At 42.5% G+C, this 24,790-nt stretch overlaps 1 protein-coding gene across 2 annotated transcripts in view; it reads right to left on the bottom strand.

Annotated features, from left to right (window-relative positions):
• The window catches only part of Alg6 (ALG6 alpha-1,3-glucosyltransferase), a 50,090-nt gene that overhangs the window by 12,374 nt on the left and 12,926 nt on the right, over positions 1 to 24,790 (bottom strand). For both annotated transcript variants that reach the window (XM_006974039.3, XM_042271451.2), the window contains exons 3-11: positions 17,860 to 17,944; positions 13,605 to 13,694; positions 12,216 to 12,304; positions 10,162 to 10,244; positions 9,323 to 9,387; positions 7,653 to 7,838; positions 6,941 to 7,076; positions 4,989 to 5,074; positions 254 to 338 (exon numbers count right to left, since the gene is read on the bottom strand). In XM_006974039.3, the coding sequence (XP_006974101.1) occupies positions 254 to 338; positions 4,989 to 5,074; positions 6,941 to 7,076; positions 7,653 to 7,838; positions 9,323 to 9,387; positions 10,162 to 10,244; positions 12,216 to 12,304; positions 13,605 to 13,694; positions 17,860 to 17,944 (905 nt within the window). The remainder of the gene's footprint in view (positions 1 to 253; positions 339 to 4,988; positions 5,075 to 6,940; positions 7,077 to 7,652; positions 7,839 to 9,322; positions 9,388 to 10,161; positions 10,245 to 12,215; positions 12,305 to 13,604; positions 13,695 to 17,859; positions 17,945 to 24,790) is intronic.

Here is a 24,790-nt window from a genome sequence, read left to right as displayed (position 1 = left end):
TATCACCACCTGTGTATTCCCTCAATCGACACAAAGCGGAAACTAAACAGTTCCGGAAGTAAACTGAAGACTCTGACTGCTCAGCCTGATGCCTAGTCCAGCACCTGCACAAGGACCGTGTTCGGTGTCGGTCAAATGATCGTTTTATTCTGCAGTCCAGCCAATCTTACCCCAGAGCAGAAAATACTTAGTGATGTTTTTAAATGTCCGCTACAGCAAGAAGTAAACATCTTAAGAATCAGAAGGAACTTACCAGAGTCAATCTGAATCCCTTAGAAGAAGGCTGAAGGGTCAGTTTTATACATGCAGGAAGCAGGCTCACAGATGTAAGGCAAAAGCTGAAAAGCAATGAAATGTGTCTTCTGTGACAGAAATCCAGCTAAAACAGTTACTTTTAAAATATAAGGATTTTATCATTCATCAGTCTAATTTGATCCCAGATTAAACTTTACTATTTATTAAATTTTAAACTAGAACCTAAATAAAGCATACACATTGAAGAGTGTATACACTTTTGTACACAATTCCAATATAATACAAAACCAAACAATACTAAGTATTGCATTTGTCATTTCGCATTTAATATCATGTATAAAGATATAAAGAACCGAGTTGCAGGTCTGTAGCAGGATTCTTAAAGGTTCTTATTAATAAAATCAAACCCGAGGCAAGTTATTGGGGTCCATGCTGGTAGATCAGAGAGACAGAACTAGCCACAGCTATCTCACCTCGCCGGATCCTCAGCTGGTCTTGTCTCCTCAGACTGGAGGCCTCTGAGTCCTCATCCGGAATGAATCTCAGCTGAACTATGTTGCTCCATAGCCTGAATGCTTAACCAGCCACATGCTTAACCAGCCAAATCCTTCCAGTTTCTGATCCTCACGCCTTATATACCTTTTTGCTTTCTACCACCACTCCCTGGGATTAAAGGCTGGCTTTCTGGGATTAAAGGTGTCACCATGCTTGGCTATTTCCAATGTGGCCTTGAACTCACAGAGATCCAGAGGGATTTCTGTCTCTGGAATGTTAGGATTAAAGGCGTGTGCTATCACTGCCTAACTAGTGGCTTGTCTGTTCTCTGACCCCAGGTAAGTTTATTAAGGTACACAATATTTTGGGGAACACAATACCCCCACATCTCCTCTCTTTTTGTCTAAAATTAAAAAAGCTTATAACTAATACAAGAAAAACTATCCAATAAGCATATATAATATATACAGCCAAAAATTACATTAATGATGTCTAGTCCATTAACATTTGACAGATTCAGATAAAAAACTCCATTATATATATTAACAATGTCCAGTCCAGTAACATCTGATAAACTCAGACCAAAAAATTTTCATTACTTATCTTATTTAAAACAAGTAGTTCCTTTTTAAAAGTAGATTCCATAATCTCCCTTTTTACCTTATCATATCCATATTTTCTCTTCTTTCTTTTCATAATAGATTCAGTAGTCTACCTTTTGTCATTTTTATATCTTCCCCTTTTTCTTCAGTGTAGATTCAATGATCTACCTATTTATCCTATTATTTATCTTCTTTCTCAGAGTAGATTCAATGATCTATCTCATATCTTATTCTCTTTTTCTTTTTGCTTTCTAGGGGTGAAGACATCTTTAGGGAATCTTAAAAAGAAAATTTTGGGGTTAATCATCAAGTCCTGTATCGTTTGTCCAGTCTCTGAATAATAGGAAAGTTCAGGGCTTGTTTCAAGTCTTGTTTGAGTAGTCTGTCAGGCTGGATCATCTCAGCTAGTCATCTCGAAATTGTCCTGACCAGTTTGTAGTCCAAAGTCGATTTTTCCATGGTGTTAATCGGCTTAATGGCTTTATCAGAGTCCATGTGGAATCATCGTTGTAGGATCCTGTCATCTTTTTGAAGATTTCAAAGTCACTGTTAGGCATGGTCATGGTTTCCTGCAGACTTTTTTTTTTTTTTTTTTTTTTGCCTCCTCTGTGGTTTGGAGCAATCACAGTCTGATAAATGTCTGTCTCTCGTAACCATGAACATTCTTCACTAGAACAGAAAATCTTCACAACAATTTCTCCCCACCATTTGACTTGCCAAACTTTTCCAAACTGACCTTTGCCGATGCTTTCTTGTAACATGATGGTCCTGGCAATTCTTCTCTGAACCAGCAGCAGTAAACTCTTCGTCCCAGGTAGCAGCAAGACCGCAGTCACCAACACAATGAGAAGGAGCTGGCAACGTGGAGCAGTAGCCACTGCTTCCATAGTCCCACCACTGTTTATGGCTCAGTCCAGGCCAAAGGTTCTCCCAAGCCTCTTAGGCCGGCTCAAACTCGGGATCCTACTGCCTCTGTCTCCTTCAGCAAATCCAACAGGCGTGCACCAAAACAACCGGCTGAGTGTAGCTTGGGCCTGAGCTCGGGCTCACAAGGCCACAGGCAAACAGCTTTTTCATGAATTCGTAACACGAACGTTGGGCGCCAGACGTAGCAGGATTCTTAAAGGTTCTTATTAATAAAATCAAACCCGAGGCAAGTTATTGGGGTCCATGCTGGTAGATCAGAGAGACAGAACTAGCCACAGCTATCTCACCTCGCCGGATCCTCAGCTGGTCTTGTCTCCTCAGACTGGAGGCCTCTGAGTCCTCATCCGGAATGAATCTCAGCTGAACTATGTTGCTCCATAGCCTGAATGCTTAACCAGCCACATGCTTAACCAGCCAAATCCTTCCAGTTTCTGATCCTCACGCCTTATATACCTTTTTGCTTTCTACCACCACTCCCTGGGATTAAAGGCTGGCTTTCTGGGATTAAAGGTGTCACCATGCTTGGCTATTTCCAATGTGGCCTTGAACTCACAGAGATCCAGAGGGATTTCTGTCTCTGGAATGTTAGGATTAAAGGCGTGTGCTATCACTGCCTAACTAGTGGCTTGTCTGTTCTCTGACCCCAGGTAAGTTTATTAAGGTACACAATATTTTGGGGAACACAATACCCCCACACAGGTCAGTTAACAAACACTAGAAAATAAGAAAACACTACCAGGCCTAAGGAGATAACACTTTATTTCCAGCACAAATACTCATAAACTTGACTCTCAGGGGAGTCCTGGCCCTCACTCCACAAAAGTTGACAATCTGAATTTTCAAGTCCAGAAAGAACACATCATAAGGAGTGAGCAGCTTCTCTTAGTGATGGCTGGGGAGAAGGGAAGAGACAAGGCAGACACAGCCACCTCAGCACTGTGACAGACAGCTCCCAGGGCCTGAGCACACCTCAGCACTGTGAGAAACAGCTCCCAGGGCCCGAGCACACCTCAGCACTGTGACAGACAGCTCCTGGATCCTGAGCACACCTCAGCACTGTGACAGACAGCTCCCAGGGCCTGAGCACACCTCAGCACTGTGACAGACAGCACCCAGGGCCTGAGCACACCTCAGCACTGTGACAGACAGTTCCCGGAGCACACCTCAGCACTGTGACAGACAGCTCCCGGAGCCTGAGCACGGCATATGTCTCAACACAGAACCTACTGACTTCCTTACTTTCGGTGGTTCTGTAACTAGTGAGCTCACGAGGCTGAACTGAAGTCCCCAGACTCCCCTTTTGTATATTTCCTGTGAGGAAATAAAGTCTATCCTGAGAGGCGAATGTGGTGATATTTTATTTGTGCAACCCAATAAAGTGTATTTGAGGATCAGAGGAAAAAGACAGCCATTACATTAAACATAGAAGTCAGGCAATGGTAGCACACGCCTTTAATCCTATAATTCAGGAGGTAGGGATCTGTCTGGATCTCTGTGAGTTCAAGGCCACACTGGGAACAGAGCCAAGCGTGGTAGCACACACCTTAATTTCCAACACTAGTTAACCATAAAGGTTTAGAGGTCTGTATAGACAGACAGGAAGTGACAGAGCTGGGCAGGAAGAAGAAGTGATGTAGCTGGACAGAGAGAGCAAATATAGCAGAACAGAAAGGCATACAGGCGTGGGTATACAGGAAGTAGGTCTCTTTGGAAGCTGAGGTGTCGGTGAGGTGATGTTGGCTTCTCCTATTCCTCTGATCTCTCAGGTTTTCACCTCACTATCTGGCACCGGGATTTATGTTTAATGAGACCGTTTAGCAATTTGCGTACAGGCAGAGCCCACAAGAAAGGCAACACCCATCTGCTACTCAAGCAAAGGGGAGTCTGTCCCGAGGCCTGGCAATCAGTTGGAAGCCCCTAAGACGGCTTAGGCCTCCTAATAGCCATGATGGGTCAGGTACATTCCTTCCCAAGACATTCCTGATGCCTGCCATGTGGACTTCTGGTTTGCTTAGCCAGACCCCACAACTGCATTATCCAATTCTTGTGATAAGTTCACACACAGAATAATCTCTAACTTGCTCTATTTTGCTGGCTGCACACTTGTGACAATCATGAATTCTTCAAGATAATGTTAAACTATAGTGTATGTTCTAGTTAAAGGAAAAATAAGAAAAATGTTCACATAAAATAATTCAAACTGGGAAGGAGAAGAGGGAGAAGATAAAGATTAGGAGGAGGAGAAGCCAGGCAGCGGTGGCGCTTGCCTTGAATCCCAGCTAGGGAGGCAGAGGCAGGCAGATCTGAGTTGAGGCCAGCCTGGTCTTCAGAGCAAGTACCAAGGGCAGACAGGGCTACACAGAAAAACCCTGTTTTAAAAAATAAACATAAGAAAAGGGGGTGGTGAGGAGAAAGAGGAGGAGGACAGAATTGTATTGTACTAAGTGGGAAGTCACTAATGACCAGCTCAAATAAATAGCATATTACTGTAATTGAGTTGGTTTTTTTTTTTGAGAAATGGTTTCTCTGTGTAGCTCTGGCTGTCCTAGAACTCACTTTGTAGACCACACTGGCCTCAAACTCACAGAGATCCACCTGCCTCTGCCTCCTGAGTGCTGGGGATAAAGGCGTGGGCCACCACTGTCCCGCTTACTGTAATATTTTTGAAGGTTAGTTTATTAAGCACTATATATATATTATGTTAGTTACCTGATTGCTAGCTGGATATGACGAGGCAAAATGTCCTTAATCTTCAGAAAAACATTAATGCTGCACCAAATATTGGCTACTTTATCCTTAAAAGAGATTTGTTAGTTTTACATTTTGGTATAATTGAAAGAAATATTAAACCCCATGAAGTACAGCCTATAATCTCCAGGTAATAAACTTTCGAGACATGAAACTTTCATTCACATTTATAACAAAGTAGATTAAACTCTTCAAGCAATAAAAATATATACCCACAGCCTCAAGCATTTTTTTTTCTTTTTTGAAATGCAGATTATATAAAGCATTAGTCAACCATAATCCACATTCTAGTAAACTACCTAATATTTTTCAAAAAGCAGTATATAAAGCAAAAATCTCCCCAATTTGTAAAATAAATGTTAATTACATTTGCACCATTTTATTACAAATGTAACTTTCTGTCACATAATCTAATAGGCACTAGCAATGACAAGACTAATTGCTAATAAATCAAGAAGCTTTAAAACATTAGCAATTGGGCTGGGCTCACTCAGAAGGAGATTTGCTATCTCAGCTCCGCAGCTGGTGCCACCCATCCTCTACACAGCTACAAACGTGACATCAGGAGAGGGGTGGCCTCCAGCAGCTGCCCCACCCACTTCCTGGTCAAGACAAGGTCTAGAGCAGCGGCTCCTAACCTGTGGGTCAAGCCACCCTTTCACAGGGTCGCCTAAGACCACCTACATATCAGATATTTGCAGTACGATTCATAACAGTAGCAAAATTACAGTGATGAAGTAGCAACAGAAATAATTTTATAGTTGGGGTCACCACAACAGGAGGGACTGTATTAAAGGGTCGCAGCATCAGGAAGGTTGGGAACCACTGCTCTGGAGCTTCTGTGGTTGACAAGGAACAGGGGACTGGTGACACACTGAGTATGTCTGACACCATTCTGCACTCACCATCACAGACACTTTCTGAAATGGAAGATACAACAAATAACAGGCAGCCTTTATAGAAAATCAAGCTTTGCTTTGCTGTTAAGGTTATCAAGACTTGAAATCATGACTCTGCCACATACCACGTCTATGAATGTCTGACCTCAGTTTCCTATCTGTACAACAGGGACAAGAGCCATCTTAGAGCTGTGGGGATCATAAGTCATGCAGAAGGGTCTGGCACCTAACGAGTGATGTTAGCAACAATGGGGATACCACCAATCCGTACAGCGACACTGTCCCCACACCTCTGCGTTCACAACACTGTTCAGTCTCTTTCAAAACGTTATCCCATCCTCCTGTAAATCCACTGAAAACTATTTTATAGAAATTATGTATTCAAAACTTAGAGATGCTTTCTAATTCTTTTCAAAAGAAATGTTATTCAAAAGCAAATTATCTATAAATATGTTGTCTCTAAGTTTATTAAAAGACCTTTTGTTTCAGAAATAAATGGTTTGTTTAATTTAATTACTAAATCTAAATGATCAAATTATTCATGCAATAAAAGTTTAACAAGAGTAATTAAAGTAGCATTAAATGAAGGATTCTCATTAAAAATTACTGTGGATGAAGGTTATATATTTCATAAGGAATTATGAGATCTTTCTGAGGTAAACAGGATTATCAGCTTAACAAATTATTCTGGCAAACTAAGAAGAGAATGTAAACCAACACAGTGGCAGGCTGGTTAACTTGGTAGCCGCAGCATCCAGTGCTCTTTTACTATGGACCAATCTGACTTTTAAAAAAAGTACAACTGAATTATGGACCTAATTATGGCAAAAATATTACCTATTCATATAAGGCACTAAAAAATGCCAACGAAGTCAGGGGTGCTACATTGGATTAATAACTGACAGGCTGACTGGAGGAGGAAACGGAAGTTACTGTCTCTGCTATCTCCTCCATGAACTCCCCAAAGTTAAAAGGGAGGTACAGTAATAGAAGAAGGTCCATTTGTCAACATACCTCAAACAATCCACGATCAATAGGGAAGAGTCTTCTTAGAACCTGCAGGGCATGTTCCCTTTCTGTAAAGAAGGGCAACCAACACAGAAGGAAGGAAGCCACGACAGTACAGGCTATCTTAATCAACGACTCAAGTCTAGAACAAAGAGCAGAGATGAGCAGTAAGACAGAGAAAGGCTAAGAATTCCTGAAAAGTGATGTGACTATCATTCAATACAATAACTGCAAATACAACAGCACTGTCAATCGACACTATCAATAACAATTTAAGATGGGAATGCACTCACAACACAGCTGAAGTTTTCACAACTGTTAAAAGACTCATTTTTCCAGCCAAAGGCCCACCACTATCATAATTAGCGTTTAGCTTGGATGTCACAGGCATGAAGGGATGCATCCATAAAGAAAAATGTCAAGCAGGAGTATTTTTAATAAGTGGATAGCATGATAAGCTCTAAAGTGATAGCACTCCACAGGAGTACTCTGGAAAACTGGCCCAGACTGCCTCCAAAGTGTACAGGGATCCAAACAGTCCTGTAGTTACGAAGATTTGCAAGGATACAGAACATGGCTCAATAGCTTTCTTCCATTCATCCATGCATGGCCGACACATTTATAAGAAAGCACCTAAGCCAAAGACCACCTTCCTCCAGATAAGTATGCAAATAAATTCTCTAAAAATTTTTTATTCTGTGCTCTAAGAGTCACTTACCCCTTTCCTTTGAGGCCTTTTTTAAAACACTTGCCAAGTAAAAAGCAAAAAAATGGCAGGGAATGGTAGAGCTCCATCTGTTTATAATTTAGAGCTAAGCAAAATGCCAATGACCCTAGCAGGTCCCAGTCACAAGATACTCCAAGAACACCCCACAAAGCAAAACCAAGACTCACAGAGTTATATATGTCCCCGTGTCAAGGAAATTAGCTCAGTAATTAAGCCACAGAGCTTGCATTTCGTAAAACATATTTCTTGTGTGATTAAAAATAACATGTAAACTGAAAGCTTACTTGTAAATATAAACTGAAAATATTAAAGTGATAAAAATGTATACAAAGCAGGCTCAATCAAATATATTGTCTGCTGTTAAACAGCAATGTGTAAAGGTTTAAAGAAGTTATAAATACCGACAACATAGTTTTGTTTCTTTTAAACTACTTCACAATATTATAATATTCCAAATCTACAGAATAAAACCACTCTGGCAGCAAGTTCAATACCGACAACAAAATCGCTGTTGTCGCCGTATGCTTCTGTCAATCAGATGAGAATCAAAAGAAAAAGGGGAGTAGGAAGAGGAAGAAAATCTTAATTAGAAATTCAAAATATGCGTAACAAAACAAATGGAATTTAATAGAGGTGTTAATGGTAAAGACAGAGTGATTTCCTATAAGGCACAAAACAGAAAGGAAACATGCAGGATAGGGAAATAAAAACTCTAACATCTGATTAAAGCTCAGCATGCACAAGGCACCTCACAGTTGTCTGTAGATTCAGTTCCAGGGGATCCAACATTCTCACACAGACACGCACACAGGCAAAACACCAGTGCATATAAAATAAAAATAAATTACAAAAAAAATAAGGGGAAAAAATGTTGGATATGCTGGTACACATCTTTAATACCAGGACAAGAGAGGCAGAGGCAGGTGGATCTCTATGAGTTTAAGGCCAGTCTGGTCTACAGCAAATTGCAGGATAGCCAGAGCTATACAGAGATACTCTGTCTCAAAAAAAAAAAAAAAAAAAAGAAAAAGAAAAAGTAAATAAAAATAAGGAAAGAATACATAATTGTTTAAAAATATATATCCCCACAAAATTGCATAACTCAGAAACTTGAAGACTTTAATTCACCACACCAGACTTATCAACTGAAAAGAGTTCATAAGTATACAAGTATATATGATAATATCAGATGGTCATGCTACGTGCTGATGGATGACATCACTCTATATGCTGTGAATGTGTTGCTCTGATTGGTTGATAAATAAAATGCTGATTGGCCATTAGCCAGGCAGGAAGGTGGGAGGTAAACAGACAAAGAGAATTCTGGGAAGAGAAAGGCTGAGTCAGGAGTCACCAGCCAGACACAGAGGAAGCAAGATGTGAGAGCAGAACTGAGAAAAGGTACCAAGCCACATGGCTACACATAAATAAGAATTATGGGTTAATTTAAGTGTAAGAGCTAGTCAGTAATAAGCTTGAGCTAAAGGGCCATACAGTTCGTAAATAATATAAGCCTCTGTGTGTTTACTTGGAGGACGCAAGTGGCAGAGATTTGTCCTGACCACGGGTCAGGAGGGACACAGAAAAACTCCAGCTACAACGTGCAGTGAGCCTAGATCATAATATATAACTGATTTCATTTCCAATTTAATAAAGGATACTGAAAATGTCCATAGTCGATAAGAATAAGACCTGGATACAGCAATATGCATAATGCACTAGCGATCTGTGAAGAAAAGTATGATGGATAAAGAGGTCATTATTACAGTAGAGAGACAAGCACCGTGCATCCAGCATGCAGGAAACATCATCCATCTTCCTGAGGCACTGTCCTTCCTTATTCAAAATACTCCATTTTCAAGAGACACCTATTAAGACACTAAAGTTTTCATGGAGGCAAAAGAAAATACTTTAATAAAAAGTAAAAATTACTGAAAAAGTTCAGGTGTTTTGTTGAGTCACACTATGTAGCTCTGGGTGTCCCGAAACTCACTATGTAGGCCAGGCTGTCCTCGAGCTCAGAAAGATGCACCCGACTCTGCCTCCCAGAACGCTGGAGTTAAAGGCACCCTTGTCATCACACCCAGAAGGGCATTTTTAATCGAATGGCTGGCTATCTAGTCATTCAATGTAAAATTCTCAAGAAAGGAGGCTTGATAATGACTGTGAGCAGACACACAAACTTTCCAACATGCCCTTGGGTCAAGTCCTTGTCACCAGCCAGCTCAGAGTTCTGACTTACAAGCTTAGCAGTAAGTCCAGCATGGCCTGGGTCAACAGTACAGCACTCCTGAAGTTCAATGCATTCTGTTATGACTAGAGCACACTTAAAGTAGTTATTGTAAGTTAAACTGTTGTTTCTAAATGAAAATTAATAAATAGAAGACAAAATATTCATTAGCCTATCTACTCCCAAAGAGCAGGGCTTCCTTAAAGTTGATCCTTAGTACACTAGTAATAAACACTTCGGAGATGAAATGTCAGACGCTTTAAAACTTACCTTTCTCTTAGGTGAGATTTCTCTTAAGGAGTGACAGTACAAAAGGACCGCTGGGATGAAAATGAGCAAATCAGCAACTAAAACTGCAAACAAGCAAACACCATACGTCCATCAGGCTCTCCAGCAACCACCTTCCTCCTGCAGCCTTGACTGAGAACTCTGTTAAACACTACCTGCAAATCCCAACACAACTAGCCCTTTGCATTCCCTCTGCTTATAAAGGCCGCATCCCAAGACGGTTCTCTGACTTTAATACACATAATCAATGAGATGAGGACCCGCAGTCATGTTCTTGCTGCTCAGACTTGGGCATCAAATGAACGCTCAGAGCACAGGAAGACAGTCTGGTCTCTCGTATTTGCACACTCAAAATGTTCTGCTCAGAACAGCTCCAAGGAGAATCTTTACTGCTGCTACTTATAAAAACATACACACTTTTACTAGACGATGCATATAAATAGTTAGAGAGAGCCTAGCAGTGTCTCATGAACATTATTTTATCCATCAGCAGGATGAAGCATGAGGACGAAGTCCGGGGCTTCATAGGAGTTTCAAACCAGTCATGACAGAACATGACAGAACAGTCATGGCAAGACTGTGTCTCAAAAGAAAAAAAAAAGAGCTTGAGAGGCCTGGGTAAGCAAGAAATACACACATCGTTTATGAGTGTGTGTGTGTACATAAGAAGGGATGGTAGGGGACAAAAGAATAGGGACAGGGACAAAACAGAGAAACAGCGATGTATAATTCCTTGTTGTACAGTCATTTTAGAACAACAACAACAACAAATTCTCCAACAGGACAACATTGCTGTCCCCATAGTCTGTGTTATCCTGCACGAGGAAGGCACTTTTAACGTTGGGCACTCTCTGAACTAGAATGGACTTTAACCAGCGTGACTCTTGGGGATGCAGATATCAGTGTGGGTGCTGAGAACCATGGGACGAAAGTGCCAAAAAAAGAAAACAGTGGAAAGCCCTGGAAGGAGGAGAGATGAGCAAGAGGGCAGACAAACACAAGCTATCTCCTGGATGATATTCTACAAGAGGTGAACAGTAAAGACAACAGAGAGTCCTCAGGCTAATTAACAACAAAAGGTGCAAGTCAGAATTAAATCTTAGCTCTATAATGCTTTTAAAGAAATCAAAGCTTTCAACCTAGAGCAGTGCATAACAGTGCTCTATAAACACTGGTGACAGGCCGGGGTGTGGCTCAGAGGGAAGGCTTGACTAGCATTTTAAGTCCCTTTGTTCAGTCCCCAGCACCACTCAAAAAGAGAGGAGGAGAGACTGGTGGCAATGGCACACGCCTTTAATCCCAGCACTCAGGAGGCTGAGCCAGGCGAATCTCTGTGAGTTCGAGTCCAGCCTGGTCTACAGAGCGAGATCCAGGACAGGCACCAAAACTACACAGAGATCCTGTCTCCAAAGACCAAAGAGAAGGGGGAAAAGAGAGAGGAGGGAGTTTTTGAGTGGGTGGTTTAATGTACAAACACCACAATGTATGAAGCCCTACTCTAAGGACGGCTTTAAGAACGGTGAAGGAACCTGGGATTAGGATGCTAAAGCAGCAGCGTAAACAAGTACAACTTCAGTTCCTAACTATCTGACATTTTCCTCCTCGTGTGACTGAGCCTCAGTGGATTCCTCAGCTTAAAATAGGGTAAGAATATTCATTGCATCATGGGATCAAGTGAGATAATCGATGAGAAATACACAGACTTATTCCTCTACTCTTGGTTTAAAGCTTACATTTACTTTTAATCTTGCAGTATTCATACACAGATGCATAATTATACAATTTTAAAACCATTAGAATAGTAGCTAGGCATGGTGGCACACACCTTTAATCTCAGAACTCAGGAGGCAGAGACAGGCGGACCTCTGTGAGTTCAAGGCTGGTCTGGTCTACAGAGTGAGTTCCAGGACAGTCAGGGCTACACAGTGAGACACTGTCTCAAAAACAAACAAAAAGAGAATAATAACGCTATTTTATCAATTTACCCAAATTGTTTTTAAAAATCCCATTTTTGACCCCGTATCAACTGCTTTTACCTGTGGTACGCATGAAGAGTTTGTGCGCCTGACTCTCATATCCACGTGATGTGTGCAGAGCAACCCAGTCGGGATTTATAAACTCTGCCCTGCAAATCAAAGCATACATACATGCACTTTATTTTTGGTTTTAGTAAGAAGGGCACCTGAGGACATAGACTCTAAGAGTTGGCTGCTGCTGTTAATAGGGTCAATACTGAAGCTCTTCTCTTTGTATTTAATTGTGCAAAATTCACTGAGGATACAAAACAGTATCTCATCTACCTTGCCCATCTTCCAATAAAACCATGTAATACGCAGATGTCTGACTCTTGTCATTCTAGTGTAAAAAATAATCTGATATCACATTTCATTATTAAAAACACACTTCACTTAGAACCTCTTCAGTTACCAATAAAACTGGCTATAATAAACATATCGGTCATAAATTTCCCATAAAATTCAGCCATTATTATTGATAAATCTAGCTTTCAATCATATTACAATATCCTGAACACTACAAAGTATAACTAACCATCATGTTTAGGAATTTAACTTCAACCCATTATTAAAATATGAAACAGTTAATGTTGAAATAATAAACCACGGAAAATGAGCTTAGGAGACACTGAAGAAGTTTCTCAAATGTCTGCTGACACATGAAGTCTAAGAGGAACTGGTACTCCAGCAGTGAACTGGGTCCCCACCAAACACAAGTCCTCGTCTAGAAAGCACTTCATTGTTTATTTTTTTAAAGGAGGCATGCCTAGCCTACAAGTTTCTATCTTAGCAGATCAGTTAAGAAGGCCATTTGGTGAGCCGGGCGGTGGTGGCGCACGCCTTTAATCCCAGCACTCGGGAGGCAGAGCCAGGCGGATCTCTGTGAGTTCGAGGCCAGCCTGGGCTACCAAGTGAGTCCCAGGAAAGGCGCAAAGCTACACAGAGAAACCCTGTCTCGAAAAACCAAAAAAAAAAAAAAAAAAAGAAGGCCATTTGGCAACACTCAGGAGGCAGAGGCAACACTCAGAGCTCTGAGTCTGAGGCCAGCCTGGCCTACAGAGTGAGTTCTAGGACAGCCAGGGATGCACAGGGAAATGGGGGGTGGGGGAGTGTGAGGGGCTGGAACTACAGTTTTCATTTACCTGGCTACTCCAGAAAAATAAAAGCGTTCTTGTATTACACTGCTCAGCAGTCATGTGCAGTTGGTAAATGCTCTACTCCAAAACAAATGTAAGTTTTGCATTCTTTCTTGCCTGTACACCACAAACATTATAGAAATGTTGAAAATCTGATAGTGGCTCTTAAGCTTGTCATATGATCGAAGCTACAAGCAATCACGCTTACATAAACCAGATCACACTGTGTCTCAAGGCATAAATATTCAGTTCTATTTTAAAAAGAGAAACTCACACATATGCACATAAGAGACTATGGTAGGCTGTAAGAGGTGGGTAATCCAGGCCCCAGTACTGTAAATTGTTATCACTGCTGTTAAAATACCTGGAAAATAAAAAGCACAATTCCATTACCAATATTCAAGACATAACTTAATATCTCATGCCATTTAATTAAAATTAAGCTTAATGGTTTGACTAATTAAGACATTAATAATTACCCTATGACATCAAATGCAAACAGGGATGCCCCAGGTGCCTAGGACTTATTCTTAGCAGACTTGGTAAATTAATTATACTCATACAACAAAATATATGCAACAAGGACAATTTGTTTCTGAAACTGTCACAAATTAGAAAAACAGCATTTTTAAGGCACAATTTAAAAAATACAAAGCCAGTTTCAAAGAACACAAGAAGATACAGCTTATGGAAACAGGAAGACTTCATGGAGTCAGCAGGCTTGATGAAGATTTTGAAAACAATTTAGCTGCATATATAATTTAGTCCTACTACAGAAAAGAGTCTGTGAAGCAATGGGAAAAACCTGTCTAGAGTCCATAAAAGTGCTCAGTTCCTCCAGTTCCAGCTGTGAAGGAATTATAAAAAACCACTATGCCTCTAAAAGGAAAACTAAGCTTATATAAATATACTTCTTAGTTATGTCCTTCATAGATAAGCAACTTCTTCCATCCACTTTACTCTCAGTCTTAGGAGCAGTTTACAGTAATGCAGAGCAAACTGCAGCACCCCCAAATACCGCTCATCATCTTGTTTCAAATGGGCCACAAGCTCTCACTTCTCCACCATGAAGACTTAGCACTCAACAAGGTTCTTCTCATCAAGAGGGGGGATCTAGCCCACCTGAGTTGAGCTGTTGGCAACTGATGGCTGCCAGGGAAGGGAGGGTCAGATGTCTGGTAGGGTGCCATGCTCAGCAGGTGGCCCTCCCCCCATAAACACGCTGGCAGCAGTAACTGGATTCAGTGGGTTACAAAAGGAAGACATGAAGTAGGAAGGAGACTGAGGCAGAGAGGTCTCTGGGAGAAGCTGGAGTAGGGGGAGGTAAATATGATCAAAATACATGACATCTCAAAGAATACACTTAAAATGTATGTAAAGGGATCTCCATCAAGTAATCGATTGCTCACACCCAGATTTGCTCTTATTAAATGTAGCGTGTATAGAGCTGAGGATCAGTAAAATGTTCGAAGCCTACTAGAGAGCTAAATGGCATGGGTGGGGGCATTGTGGGACAGTACGGCTGGCGGCAGTCGGATGCTGCAGCACAAACATCCACAGGAACATCCTGAGTCCTGGGTGTGGCTGGCACCAGAGGCCAGGAAGCAGTGTCTTCTCCTCGTGAGCTGCAGGCCCTCTGCACAGCTTGAATCTGCCAGGAAAAATGGTGCACGAGGGTTCGGTTCTCTAGGAAGGGTTGCCTGATGACAGGCACCAACTGTGTTACTTCCAAATTCATACCTCCGGAAGGCACACGGCACAATGCTTCGCTGCGTCTGCCTCACAGCGCTGTTCAAGCACTCAGTTAAACACGTAAAGCTGTCAAGTCACTGCTTGGCAGAACCTAAGTACTTAGCAATAGTTCTCATTTGCCATTAACCACCAAACTACTGGGATGGATATAGCAATGGGAAGTCACCAAGTCATTGAAGGTTACATTTTGACCAAAACAAGTTGATGTGGTTTCCAGCTTATAAAGAAAAGCTAATTTTCGTTTACTTGAACCTTGAAATTCCCTAGAGATGAGTGAAGGAGGAGCTGAAGTGACAGTGAGCTGTAAAAACGCAAAGGCTTCTGCTATGGCAAGAAGGTAATGTGAAGACTGCGTTCCCCACTCTTAGGGTAACTCCTAAGAGAGGGAGCCAGCTCCTAGGCACAGGCCTGTAATCACAGCCACTCAGGATAAGGCAACAGAATTACCATTCAAGGCCAGCCTGGACTACACAGTGGGACTGTTTAAAAGGGGACAAGAACAAGAAAAAAGAAGCCTAGAAGATGACTGTGTAGCTCTGTAGCTTGGTGGTCCAGGCCTTGCCTAGCATGCAGTGTGGTGGTCTGAATAAGAGTGGCTCCCATATTAATAACCCCAGCACACAGGAGACAGAGACAAGTGGATCTCTGTGAGTTCAAGGCTGGCCTGCTCTACAAAGTGAGTTCCAGGACAGCCAGAGCTGCTATGCAGAGAAACCCTGTCTTGAAAAACCAAACCAAAACAAAATAAATACATAAACAGAATGGCTCCCCTAGGCTTATATATTTCATGTTAGTCATCAGGAAGTGGAACTCGGACAAGATTAGAAGGATTAGGTGTGGTCTTGTTGGAGTAGATGTGAACTCACTGGAGGAAGTGTGCTCAATGGGGTGGGCTTTTAGGTTTCAGAAGCCCATGCTAGGCCCAGTTCTCTTTCTGCCTGCAGATCAGGATGCAGCTCTGAGCTACTGCTCCATCTTCTCTCATATGTGGATCCTAAAATTTAGTTCTCACATATACGTACAGATACGAAGGTGTAGGTGAAGAAATTAGAAAGGGGACCATGAAAGGAGAAAAGATCTTAAGGGGTTGAGAAGAGAGAAAGGACCAATGGGGGGCTGGAGACACAGCTCATCAGTTAAGGTGTATGTATGTATTGCCCTTGGAGAGGACCAGTGTTTGGTTGCCAGCACCCATATCCAGAGGCTCACGCGTGCCTGGAACTCTAGCTCCAGGGGATCCAACGTCATCCTCTGGCCTCAACTGCATACATGCCCACACACAGGCACACAAACAAATTTAGAGTCCTTTTAAAAGAAGAGGCTATAGAATATGTAAGACGTGCCCAGAGAGGGGGCTCTTGGCTGGGGAGAAAGGGAACCAGGAAGAGTGAGCGAGGGAAGGGAAGGGAGTGGGCGAGGGTGATAAGAACAAAGCATGTGTGGAAATGCCTTAATAAAACCCTTACTCACTGCATGTGGTGGCGCTTGGCTTTAACCCCAGCACTGGGGAGGCAGAGGCAGGTGGATCTCTGAGTTCGAGGCCAGCCTGGTCTACAAAATGAGTTCCAGGACAGCCAGGGCTGTTACACAGAAAAAGCTTTTCTCAAAAAACAAAAACAAACAAAAAAAAGCCCTTGCTGACCCAGTGAAATGTGTAGACAGTTACTTCCACTCTGCAAGTGATAAAGCTAGAAGAGAGAGTTAAACCATCTGCAGAGGTGGAACCAACAGTGAGCTGGGAGCTGAACTCAGGCAGTCTGTGCGGCACCTACACTCTTCCCATTTTAACATCACTAAGGTCCCTAGGAGACGCTCTGGGACACCTCCAGGCAGATGTGCACACAACATGAAGGTGAATTACCACTGCTTCAGTGGTTGAGAATAACAGCAATCTCTACGACGTTCTGAGTTCTACAAAGCAGGAGATCCATACAAACCATGAAACCGCTGATGGTAGAGTGGCCTTTTCTTTACGCTACAGAGAGAGCTATCATAATATGAAAGGACAAATGAACATTCCTTCCTTCGAGAGATGTTCACAGGGGTCTGCATCGTGCCAGAACCCACCCTAGATGCAGAGTACTCTAGGTGGCCAAGGGACAGAAGTAAATTTTTCTGTTGAAAACAAATTCAAATCTCCTTTTTATTCCTTTTCAGTGCCACACATATAGCCAGTTACTATTGCCAAGATGTTTCTGTTTTTAGCTAGAGCTGATGTCACAGTAAGCTTTAGTGAAAAAAGTATCGGTGAGGGCACAGGGCAGAAACACTGTCCGCTCCTGCTGCTGTTTTAGCTTGCATCCACCCAGAGGGGTTTCCCAGACACACAGTGTTCTTGCATCAAACCTCGAGGTCAGGGCTGGCAACATGGCTCAGTGGGTAAACGTGCTTGTCTGGAGGCCTGGCTCTCTGGGTTCGATCCCTGGGACCTGTGTAAACGTGGACGGAGAAAACCAACTCCACATGTCTGCTGACCACCACAGGCACACTGTGGCACGAGTGCACCCCCATATCATCGCACATGATGAGAAGAAATAAAATTTAAAGATTATTTAAAATGAGATGGTCTAGGTTAATAACACATCCTAGCTAACTGAGCATGCATGTGGGTAATTTTCAGGACTGTGAAACTTCAAAGATGACATGCAATATGAAAGACAATGTATACAAAGCACCATATGCAAGAGATGAAGAAAACGGTGTTTTTCTTTTAAAGATCTTCATATAATCTATATTACCTATGATGAACAACAAAATCAAGCCAAAATCATCCATACCACTCTTTTACTGGTAAATTAAAGGTAATTTCTTGCCAGTGTCTCTGAGCTTCATAATCACCAAACATGGGAGGTTTCCCAGCACCTAAAACAAAAAGAGGATAAAAATGTACTTTTAGCACATGAGGCTTTTTTTTTCCTTATAAAAATGTCCTATATTACAGGGGCAATGCAAGCCAGGGAAAGAACACAGGAGTATCAGAGTCAGAGATGAGGCCGGAACCCAGTACTGCTCGTCACCAAGTGACCACGTGATGGACAAGTTCCTTACCCTCCCTAAGTCATGAGCCACACACAGTCTACTCGGAGAACTGCTAGAGCAAATACCAAACAATTGTAAACAGAGCCTAGCATAGCAGACACTCAGTAAGCAGGGCCACTGTAGCACTACCCAGCTATTATCTGTACAGGTATCTGATTGGGTTTTGTTTTTTGTTTTTCAATTATATTTGCTAGCTGTGATGGTGCACACTTTTTTTTTTTTTTTTTGGTTTTTTTCAAGACAGGGTTTCTCTGTGTAGTTTTGCGCCTTTCCTGGATCTCGCTCTGTAGACCAGGCTGGCCTCGAACTCACAAAGATCCGCCTGGCTCTGCCTCCCGAGTGCTGGGATTGAAGGCGTGCACCACCACCGCCCGGCTAATGGTGCACACTTTTAATCCCAGTACTGGGGAGACAGGCAGGATGATCTCTATGAACTCAATGCCAGTATGGTCTACATAGTGAGTTCTAGGCCAGTCAGGGATACACAGTGAGACTGTTTCAGATAAATAAACAAAACCAAAAAACCTAACAACATTTTTAGTGTGTGTGTGTGCATGTGTGTAGCATGTAGAAGTCAAAGGCAAGTCTCAAGAGAGGGTCTTTCCTGCCACCTTATGGGATCCAGAGATGAAACTCGAGTTGTCCAGCATGCATGAAAGCACCCAATGATTCTCTTGCCAGCCACCAGGTTTACTTTTACTTCATGAGAACAACTGTCACCAACACTGTGGTCTGAATATGAAATGTCACCGAGAGGCTCAGGTTTGAGCACATGGTCCACAGCTGGCGGAGCTGTTTTGGAAGGCTGTGGAACATTTCAGAGGTAGAGACTTGAGGAAGTGGGTGCCTGGGCCAGGGCCTCGAGGCTTGCTGGCCAGAGCCCCCCCAGGCCTCCGCTCTTCCCAAGTGGGGATGCAGTGTGAGCAGCCTTCTCCCATTCTGCTGCAGCGCCATCCCACAGACCCTCAAACTTCTCAATAACAACACAAATACTTCATGAAAGTACCATAAGTTAACAACAAATATCTGCATTTACAAACTAAAAATAAAAACTTAAGGTCGAACACAGAATAAAAACAGGCTATGTATTGACAAAGGTCAGCCTGTACTATCAAATGATTTGTATAAATACTCAAAGGCTGGTGAGATGTCTTAGCAGCTAAAGGAATTTGCCACCAAACCGGAGGCCAATCCCTAGAACCCACATGCAACCAGAGAACCAACTACTAAGTTGTCCTGACTTCCACACGCCAAGCAATGTAGCACATGCAACACACACAGTAAATAAGCAAAGAAACGTTTAAAAAACACAACAGCTTGTAATTTGCTTTTTACAAATAAGGGATAATAAACCTTTAATAACTAACTAACATGTATGTTGTAGTGCTAAATACAATAATCCTATGAATTAACTGTTATGATTTTCCCTATTCAAAGGCTGGGGAAGAGGAAATGTTCACTAAAGTTGTCAAAAAGCAAGGAAGATAAAAACCCAGCAGGTTGGCCCTAAAACCCATTCTTCTTGTTTTGTCTTAAATCTTTTTTCTTTAAAGAAGTAAGTTATTTTAAATGGTTTGTTTTTATTTTATTGTATTGGTGTTTTCCCTAAGTGTGTGTCTGTGTGAAGGTGTCAGATCCCCTGGAACTGGAGTTACAGACAGTTGTAAGTTGCCATGTGGGTGCTGGGAAGAGCAGCCAATGCTCTTAATCACTGGGCCTTCTCTCCAGCCCCTAAAACCCATTCTTAACTCCTACCCTATCATGCACACATAGATGACAAATCTCTATAGCAGATACTAGGCACCCTATTTAACTAGCAGTTGACTATTGAACTGTGAGGAAGCCCAACAAGGTACAATAGAGTCACAGGTTCTTAAATCAGCAAATAAGGTAGAAATCAAAATAGCCCTATATACTTCTACCCAGCCGGTAGGTGTAACACTGAATAATAACAGACATGCTCATTGAATTCTAACCCAGGTTTTCTCCAGATTTGATGAAGTTGGATGCTTGCATTAGTTGGCTGCATCCTACCAGTACTCTTTGAATGCTGGAATTTCCAGACAATCTGGAAATTACCAGAAAAGCAGACTAACAAGTCTACAGTGTGTACACCGAGAACAGACTGACAGCTCTACAGTGTGTACACTGAGTACAGACTAACAGCTCTACAGTGTGTACACTGAGAACAGACTGACAGCTCCACAGTGTGTACACTGAGAACAGACTGACAGCTCTACAGTGTGTACACTGAGTACAGACTAACAGCTCTACAGTGTGTACACTGAGAACAGACTGACAGATCTACAGTGTACACTGAGAACAGACTGACAGTTCTACAGTGTGTACACTGAGAACAGACTGACAGCTCTACAGTGTACACTGAGTACAGACTAACAGCTCTACAGTGTGTACACTGAGAACAGACTAACAGGTCTACAGTGTGTACACTGAGAACAGACTGACAGCTCTACAGTGTGTACACTGAGAACAGACTAACAGCTCTACAGTGTGTACACTGAGAACAGACTGACAGCTCTACAGTGTGTACACTGAGAACAGACTAACAGCTCTACAGTGTGTACACTGAGAACAGACTAACAGCTCTACAGTGTACACTGAGAACAGACTGACAGCTCTACAGTGTGTACACCGAGAACAGACTAACAGCTCTACAGTGTACACTGAGAACAGACTGACAGCTCTACAGTGTACACTGAGAACAGACTAACAGGTCTACAGTGTACACTGAGAACAGACTACCAAGTCTACAGTGTGTACACTGAGAACAGACTAACAGCTCTACAGTGTGTACACTGAGAACAGACTAACAGCTCTACAGTGTACACTGAGAACAGACTGACAGCTCTACAGTGTACACTGAGAACAGACTGACAGCTCTACAGTGTACACTGAGAACAGACTGACAGCTCTACAGTGTGTACACCGAGAACAGACTGACAGCTCTACAGTGTACACTGAGAACAGACTAACAGCTCTACAGTGTGTACACTCAGAACAGACTAACAGCTCTACAGTGTACGCTGAGAACAGACTGACAGCTCTACACTGTGTACACTGAGAACAGACTGACAGCTCTACAGTGTGTACACCGAGAACAGACTAACAGCTCTACAGTGTACACTGAGAACAGACTAACAGCTCTACAGTGTACACTGAGAACAGACTAACAGGTCTACAGTGTGTACACTGAGAACAGACTGACAGCTCTACAGTGTACACTGAGAACAGACTGACAGCTCTACAGTGTACACTGAGAACAGACTGACAGCTCTACAGTGTGTACACTGAGAACAGACTGACAGGTCTACAGTGTGTACACTGAGAACAGACTAACAGGTCTACAGTGTGTAGACTGAGAACAGACTAACAGCTCTACAGTGTACACTGAGAACAGACTGACAGCTCTACAGTGTGTACACTGAGAACAGACTGACAGCTCCACAGTGTACACTGAGAACAGACTGACAGGTCTACAGTGTACACTGAGAACAGACTGACAGCTCTACAGTGTGTACACTGAGAACAGACTAACAGCTCTACAGTGTACACTGAGAACAGACTAACAGCTCTACAGTGTACACTGAGAACAGACTAACAGCTCTACAGTGTACACTGAGAACAGACTAACAGCTCTACAGTGTGTACACTGAGAACAGACTACCAAGTCTACAGTGTGTACACTGAGAACAGACTAACAGCTCTACAGTGTACACTGAGAACAGACTGACAGCTCTACAGTGTGTACACTGAGAACAGACTGACAGCTCTACAGTGTGTACACTGAGAACAGACTAACAGCTCTACAGTGTGTACACTGAGAACAGACTACCAAGTCTACAGTGTGTACACTGAGAACAGACTAACAACTCTACAGTGTGTACACTGAGAACAGACTGACAGCTCTACAGTGTGTACACTGAGAACAGACTGACAGCTCTACAGTGTACACTGAGAACAGACTGACAGCTCTACAGTGTACACTGAGAACAGACTAACAGCTCTACAGTGTGTACACTGAGAACAGACTACCAAGTCTACAGTGTGTACACTGAGAACAGACTAACAGCTCTACAGTGTACACTGAGAACAGACTGACAGCTCTACAGTGTGTACACCGAGAACAGACTAACAGCTCTACAGTGTGTACACTGAGAACAGACTAACAGCTCTACAGTGTGTACACCGAGAACAGACTAACAGCTCTACAGTGTGTACACTGAGAACAGACTAACAGCTCTACAGTGTGTACACTGAGAACAGACTACCAAGTCTACAGTGTGTACACTGAGAACAGACTAACAGCTCTACAGTGTGTACACTGAGAACAGACTAACAGCTCTACAGTGTGTACACTGAGAACAGACTACCAAGTCTACAGTGTGTACACTGAGAACAGACTACCAAGTCTACAACATGTACACTAGGTATAAGAAATGACCTGCTGTGGGACGGTCTGTATGTCAAATTGCTCTGATTGGTCAATAAATAAAACACTGATTGGCCAGTGGCCAGGCAGGAAGTAGGTGGGACAAGGAGAGAGGAGAATTCTGGGAAGCGGAAGGCTGAGGCGGAGAGACACTGCAGCCGCCGCCATGACCAGCAGCATGTGAAGATGCCGGTAGGCCACCAGCCATGTGGCAAGGTATAGATTTATGGAAATGGACTAATTTAAGCTATAAGGACAGTTAGCAAGAAGCCTGCCACGGCCATACAGTTTGTGTGCAATATAAGTCTCTGTGTTTACTTGGTTGGGTCTGAGCAGCTGTGGGACTGGCGGGTGACAAAGATTTGTCCTGACTGTGGGCAAGGCAGGAAAACTCTAGCTACAAATGGCGCCCAACGTGTTGGCAAGAGTTTCTACCTAAAACCTGAGAAAAGGTTCTAAAATGGAGCTAAAAACAGCTTCCTAATTGTCTCTCTCAAATGAGCGGCAGCTGCCGGTTTGAGTTACTGGCGGGTTCCTGGCGTGTGTGCTCCATCTGCAGTATGGCGGGAATGAGGCCTCTGCAAGTGGCACATTAAGCTGCATGGTGGATTTAGCCTTTGCTAGTACAAAACAAAAAAAAGAGGTTTCTGGGCTACACGCTGCTTGGATAAAAGCATAGACCCACGATGGCTCCCAGAGCTGGCGGAAAATGTACCACCGCCATGTTGGGAAGCTGAAGTGGGTGGAGCCAGCAGCCACAGCGCCGTTTCAGGCTTAAAAGGCTGCAGTTTAAAGCAATAGGCTCAAGGTAATATAAAAAATAAGCCACATAAAGATGGCTACCACACAGAGAATCTGGATTATATTCTCTTTGATATTTGTAACTGAAGAAAAACATTTGATTACAAAAGCTGCTGAGTTATGCCAAAATGTATATTTTAAAGGTACCTTGACTTCAAAATGTGGATGTAAGGATATGTTGCTTTGGAAAGGAGGCTCTGCTTTTGTTTCTACAGAAAGCCAGAGGCTATGGATTTGTTCCAGATTAAGATACATCAGGTTTGACCAGCCAAGACCACCTGAAAGGTCTCCGATGACACCATGGCCCAGATGATCCAACATCCAGAATCGTTTCAAGGCAACTGGCTCAGACGATATAGTCTCACGGACTACTCCATGATCCTAAAATTTTCTTTGTGTCCCCATAAAATACAGCGCCCCCCTCCAGCAGGAAGTAGTTAAGAGAAGCTACGGCCAAATTCCCAAATATACCAAGCTGACTTTGGAGATGTGTAAAAGTTAAAACCTTCCTTTTAAAAAAAAGAAAGGGGAAGTGCTGTGGGACGGTCTGTATGTCAAATTGCTCTGATTGGTCAATAAATAAAACACTGATTGGCCAGTGGCCAGGCAGGAAGTAGGTGGGACAAGGAGAGAGGAGAATTCTGGGAAGCGGAAGGCTGAGGCGGAGAGACACTGCAGCCGCCGCCATGACCAGCAGCATGTGAAGATGCCGGTAGGCCACCAGCCATGTGGCAAGGTATAGATTTATGGAAATGGACTAATTTAAGCTATAAGGACAGTTAGCAAGAAGCCTGCCACGGCCATACAGTTTGTGTGCAATATAAGTCTCTGTGTTTACTTGGTTGGGTCTGAGTGGCTGTGGGACTGGCGGGTGACAAAGATTTGTCCTGACTGTGGGCAAGGCAGGAAAACCCTAGCTACAATGACCCACAGTACAAACACCCTTGTACAAAAGCAAGCCTTGTCTCAAAAGAACAAACAAAATCACTTCAAATCCCACCCCCATGAGTCTCCCTCAAATTTTTACAAATTAAAATATAAATGGTGAATTATTGACTTCTCATGATATGTACACCTTCCATATCATGTTTGTCATATGCCTATACTATTTCCTGATTGATAACCAGGTAGAAATTTTAGTTACTAGAACAGAAAAAAGATGTTTTCCATTAATCAAACTAAACAACATGTTAAGCATGTAGTATTTTAAGAGGTACTCAATCAAACTCAACAGGAGAAAAAATAATTTCTTCTAATAATTTCTTAAAAGAAAAGAATTCTTCCAAGAGTTTTTACTTTTTTTTTTTTTTTTTTTTTTGTGTGTGTGTGTGTGTGTGAGACATGGATATGTGTGTGTGAATCCAGTCTAATGAATACAACCACTGGCTATATGGCTTCTTTGGAAAGAGAAATCAGTT

The sequence above is a fragment of the Peromyscus maniculatus genome, chromosome 2, assembly GCF_049852395.1.
Source record: "Peromyscus maniculatus bairdii isolate BWxNUB_F1_BW_parent chromosome 2, HU_Pman_BW_mat_3.1, whole genome shotgun sequence".
Taxonomy (NCBI): Eukaryota; Metazoa; Chordata; class Mammalia; order Rodentia; family Cricetidae; genus Peromyscus; species Peromyscus maniculatus.
This window is presented reverse-complemented; position numbering and strand designations above follow the sequence as displayed.